The 4,512-nt window shown below is 55.3% G+C and overlaps 1 protein-coding gene across 1 annotated transcript in view; it reads left to right on the top strand.

Moving 5' to 3' along the window:
- The window catches only part of STRA6 (signaling receptor and transporter of retinol STRA6), a 21,528-nt gene that overhangs the window by 9,866 nt on the left and 7,150 nt on the right, over positions 1-4,512 (top strand). The window contains exons 7-12 of the mRNA XM_015638401.1: positions 423-490; positions 571-647; positions 1,248-1,309; positions 1,397-1,577; positions 3,028-3,103; positions 4,032-4,165. Of these exons, the coding sequence (XP_015493887.1) occupies positions 423-490; positions 571-647; positions 1,248-1,309; positions 1,397-1,577; positions 3,028-3,103; positions 4,032-4,165 (598 nt within the window). The remainder of the gene's footprint in view (positions 1-422; positions 491-570; positions 648-1,247; positions 1,310-1,396; positions 1,578-3,027; positions 3,104-4,031; positions 4,166-4,512) is intronic.

Here is a 4,512-nt window from a genome sequence, read left to right as displayed (position 1 = left end):
GGATCAGGATGGGGATGGGGAGCTCTGCCCGTTCCCCTCCCGGCACCAGGGGCTCTCTGTTGCTATCCCGGGGCTGGCACCGGGAGCGGGAAATCCGCCTCTGGAACAAATCCCTTCCACAAGGGGCTCCGGCCATCAATGGCTCCGTTCAGGCCGGCTCCGGGCTCTCCTCGTTTTCCCGGATAATCCCTGGCACTCGGAGTGGCGCCGGGCCTTTGTCGGGAAGAGAGGAGGGAAAACCAGGAAAGGCCTGAGGTGACCCCCGGCAGGCAGGAACGAGGGATTCCAGAGGGATTCGGGAATGGGGGACGGAATATTCCTGCTTTGCCATCCCGACATCGCACGTTCCACCTCCCAGGCAATTCCTGTTGGGATATTCCCGGTCTCCCCAGACCCATCCGTTTTTCCCTGTTTCCCGCCAGATTCCTGGGAAAGGTTATTATGGGAAGTACCTCAAGGCCGTGCTGTCCAAGAGGGGCCGGAAGGGGAGGTAAGGCCGGCCATTCCCATTCCCAGCAAATCCCAAAGTTCCCAAAAGTCGGGAATGTCAGCCTCTCCCGCCTCCCGCAGCTCCGTCGGGATTGAGGAGAGCCGCTGGTCCCGGATCCGCTCCTACCTGCGCTCCTACTTCTACATTCCCGAGGAAGGTGGGAAAAATCCGTGGGAAAATCCCGCGGGATCGGGGAATGGTCGGGCTTGGGATTTATGGATCAGCCAGGCCATTCCTGATATCCCAGTCTGCTCCCAGCCCCATCCCAGCCAGCCTGGGCTGGAGCCCAAATCCAGCCATGCTTGGGGCAGGGATCCACAAATCCATGGAAAAAGGTCCTGGGAGGGACGGGAACCCTGTGGAGACCCCATTTCCTTGGAAAAGGTTCCTGGGAATGATGGGAACCCCGTGGAGACCCCATTTCCATGGAAAAGGCTCCTGGGAGCGGTCTGGGGATGATTCCAGGGAGTTTGGGGTGGTTTTCCTGGGAAAGCTCGGCCAGGGAAGGCCGGGAGCAGCCGGGGGCTGGAGAAGGGAATTATCCAGCACCGCGAGGACAAAATTCTGGGAATGCAGAGCCGCTCCCTGCTGTACCCATCCGTGGAGGAGCTGGGGAACATCCCAGAGGTGACACCTGAGTTCCCATGGAAAAGCAGGATCCGTTCCCAGACCTCTGTCCTGGCAGGAATTCCCATTCTACGAGGAAACCCCATTCCAGGCTCTCCCTCCACCATCCCCAAATCCCGCTTTTCCGCAGGATTCCGGATCCCGCTGAAGCTGCTGGTGTCGGTCACCACGGCTGTCATCGCCGTCTACCAGGTGTGGAACATTCCCGTGGGAACATTCCGGCGGGATCCCGGCCGGAAATGCCGGGATGCCGCCGGGAGCTGACGGGCGGCCCCGCAGGTGGCCCTGCTGCTGCTGCTGGCCGTGGTGCCCACCATCCGGATTGTCCGGGCGGGAATGACCAAGGACGTGGTGGTGCTGCTGGTCCAGCTGGGATTGGTGCCCTCGGAAAATCCGGCCGTGCCGGGGGACATGGAAAAGGAGCTGGGAACCGTCCGTCACTACCTGTGGGCGCTGGAAGGTGCCCGAGCCGCTGGATCGGCGTTCCAGAGGGGGATTCCAGAGGGATTTCGGGATTCCTCAGATGGAGGATGGAATGGGGAGGATTCCAGAGGGATTTCAGAGGATTCGTGATCTGGGGGATGGGACCGGGAGAATTCCAGGGAGAATTTTGGGAGAATTCCTCACCTGGGGAATGGGATTGGGAGAATTCCAGGGAGTATTTTGGGAGGATTCCTGGTCTGGGGGATGGGATTGGGAGGATTCCAGGGGGATTTTCAGAGGATTCCCAGCCCATAGGATGGGTTGGAGCAGATTCCAGGAAGATTTCCAGAGGATTCCTCACCTGGAAGATGGGACTGGGAGGATTCCAGGGGGGTTTTGGGAGCGGCTGGCTGGGATGGGGAGGATTCCTCACCTGGAGGATGGGATGGAGCTGATTCCAGAGGGATTTCCAGAGGATTCCTCACTCGGAGGATGGGATGGGACAGATTCCAGGGGGATTTTAGGAGCGGCTGGCAGGGATTGGGCAGGTTCCAGGGTGATTTTGGGAGGATTCCTGGCCTGGAAGTTGGGATTGGAAGGATTCCCGAGGGATTTCAGGAGAATTCCTCACTCGGAGGATGGGATTGGGAGAATTCCCGAGGGATTTCTGGAGCAGCTGGTGGCGCTGGGGCTGTGCCAGGCCGGCGCGTGCCAAGGCGGGAAGAGACTCTGGGAAAAGCTGGAGGGAAGAGACGGCAGATGCCGCGGGCTTGGAAATCTGCGGGAAGCGAACAGATGGGCCCCGCATCCCTGGAGAGCCAAAATCCTTGGATGGGAGGCATGAGGGGAGAGCAGGGAAGAGGGAATAGCAGGGATGGAGGGATGGCTGGGATCGGGAATTCCAGGGATTGGGAATTCCAGGGATTGGGAATTCCAAGGATGGAGGGATGGCTGGGATCAGGGAATTCCAGGGATGGAGGGTTAGGAGGGATGAGGAAATATCAGGGAATTCCAGGGAGGGATAGCAGGAACAAGGGAATTTCAGGGATGAAGGGAGAGCAGGGATCATGGAATTGCAGGGATCAGGGAATAGCAGGGATCAGGGAATTTTGGGGATGAAGGAACAGCAGGGATGAGGGAATTCCAGGGATTCCAGGATCCCACCAACTCCAGGGAGGAATTTCATGGCTTTTCCTGGATCCCCAAGCCTCTCTCATCCTGTTTGCTTCCCTCCTCCCACTTTTCCGCCAATCCCCTTTTCCCAGGACCCCCATCCCATCCCATTATCCCATTATCCCATTATCCCATCCCAGAATTTTCCCGGATTTTGCTTTTCCCTCCCCCTGTCCCTCGGGAGCCGAAGGAGACGGCAACAAAAGGCGGGAAAATGAGGCAGGGTGCCCATTCCCCAGCCATTTCCCGCCAAAATCCCATTCCCAGTGGCGTTCCCAAGCCTGAATCCAGGAGTTTTTCCCAATTTTCCGCAGTTTGCTACATCAGCTCCCTGGTGTTCTGCTGCCTGCTGACCTGTGCCATGCTCCTCAGGACACTGGCCATGCACAGGTGCCATTCCCAAATCCACAAATCCCCAGATTCCCGCCCCCTTTCCCAAATTCCTGCCCCCATTCCTGATATTCTTGCCCCCATTCCCAAATTCCTGGCTCCATTCCCAATATTTCCACCCCCATTCCTGATAGTTCCTGCCCCCATTCCCAAATTCCCCGCCTCCATGCCCGAGATTCCTGTCCCCATTCCCAATGTCCCAGCCCCAATTCCCAATGTCCCTGTTCCCATTCCCGATATTCCCATCCCCATTTCTGCTGTTCCCATGCCCATTCCTGATATTCCCATTCCCGAGATTCCCATTCCCATTCCCAATATTCCCCATTCCCGACATTCTTACTCCCATTCCCGATATTCCCATTCCCAATATTCCCATCCCCAATATTCCCATCCCCAATATTCCCATCCCCATTTCTGCTGTTCCCATGCCCATTCCTGATATTCCCATTCCCGAGATTCCCATTCCTGGTATTCCTGATATTCCTGATATTCCTGATAGATATTCCTGATATTCCCATTCCCGATATTCCCATTCTCAATATCCCTATTCCAGATATTCCCATTGCTGATATTCCTGATATTCCTGATATTTCTGATATTCCCATTCCCGATATTCCCATTGCTGATATTCCCATTCCCAATATTCCTATTCCCGATATTCCCATTCCTGATACTCCCATTCCTGATATTCCCATTCCCGAGATTCCCATTCCTGATATTCCTGATATTCCTGATATTCCTGATATTCCTGATATTCCTGATATTCCCATTCCCGATATTCCCATTCCCAATATTCCTATTCCAGATATTCCCATTGCTGATATTCCCATTCCTGATATTTCTGATATTCCCATTCCCGCTATTCCCAATATTCCCGCCATTCCCGCCATTCCCGCTATTCCCGCTGACATTCCAGGTGTTTTTCCAGGTCCAACCTGCGGGCTCTGTACCAGGGTGCGGTGCTGGACGTGTTCTCCAAGGCCCAGATCCTGCGCCCTTCCCGGGAATCCGTCGTCTCCTGGATCGGCTTCTCCGCATTCCAGGCCGCCTTCGCCTGCCTGGGTACCGGGATCCGGGACGGGAGAATCCCGGTTTTCCCAAGGCTTCCTGGGTTTTGATCGGCTTTTCCTCGCGGGAGATCCGGCGGGATTTGGGAATGCTGGGGGGTTGGGAATTGGGGGGGTTGGGAAATGGGGGAAAATGGGGAAAAACGGGGAAAATCAAAAATTGGAAAAATGGGGAAAGTGGGAAAAAGCAGAAAAATGGGAAAAATAATTGGAAAAAAATGGGATAAATGGGGAAATCAAAATTTGGAAAAATGGGGAAAATGGGATAAATGGGAAAAGATGGGAAAAAAAATGAGAAAATGGGGAAATCAAAACCTGGAAAAATAATTGGAAAAATGGGGG

The sequence above is a fragment of the Parus major genome, chromosome 10, assembly GCF_001522545.3.
Source record: "Parus major isolate Abel chromosome 10, Parus_major1.1, whole genome shotgun sequence".
Lineage (NCBI taxonomy): Eukaryota > Metazoa > Chordata > Aves > Passeriformes > Paridae > Parus > Parus major.
The sequence above is the reverse complement of the archived record's forward strand: the minus strand, read 5'-3'. Positions and strand labels throughout refer to the sequence as shown.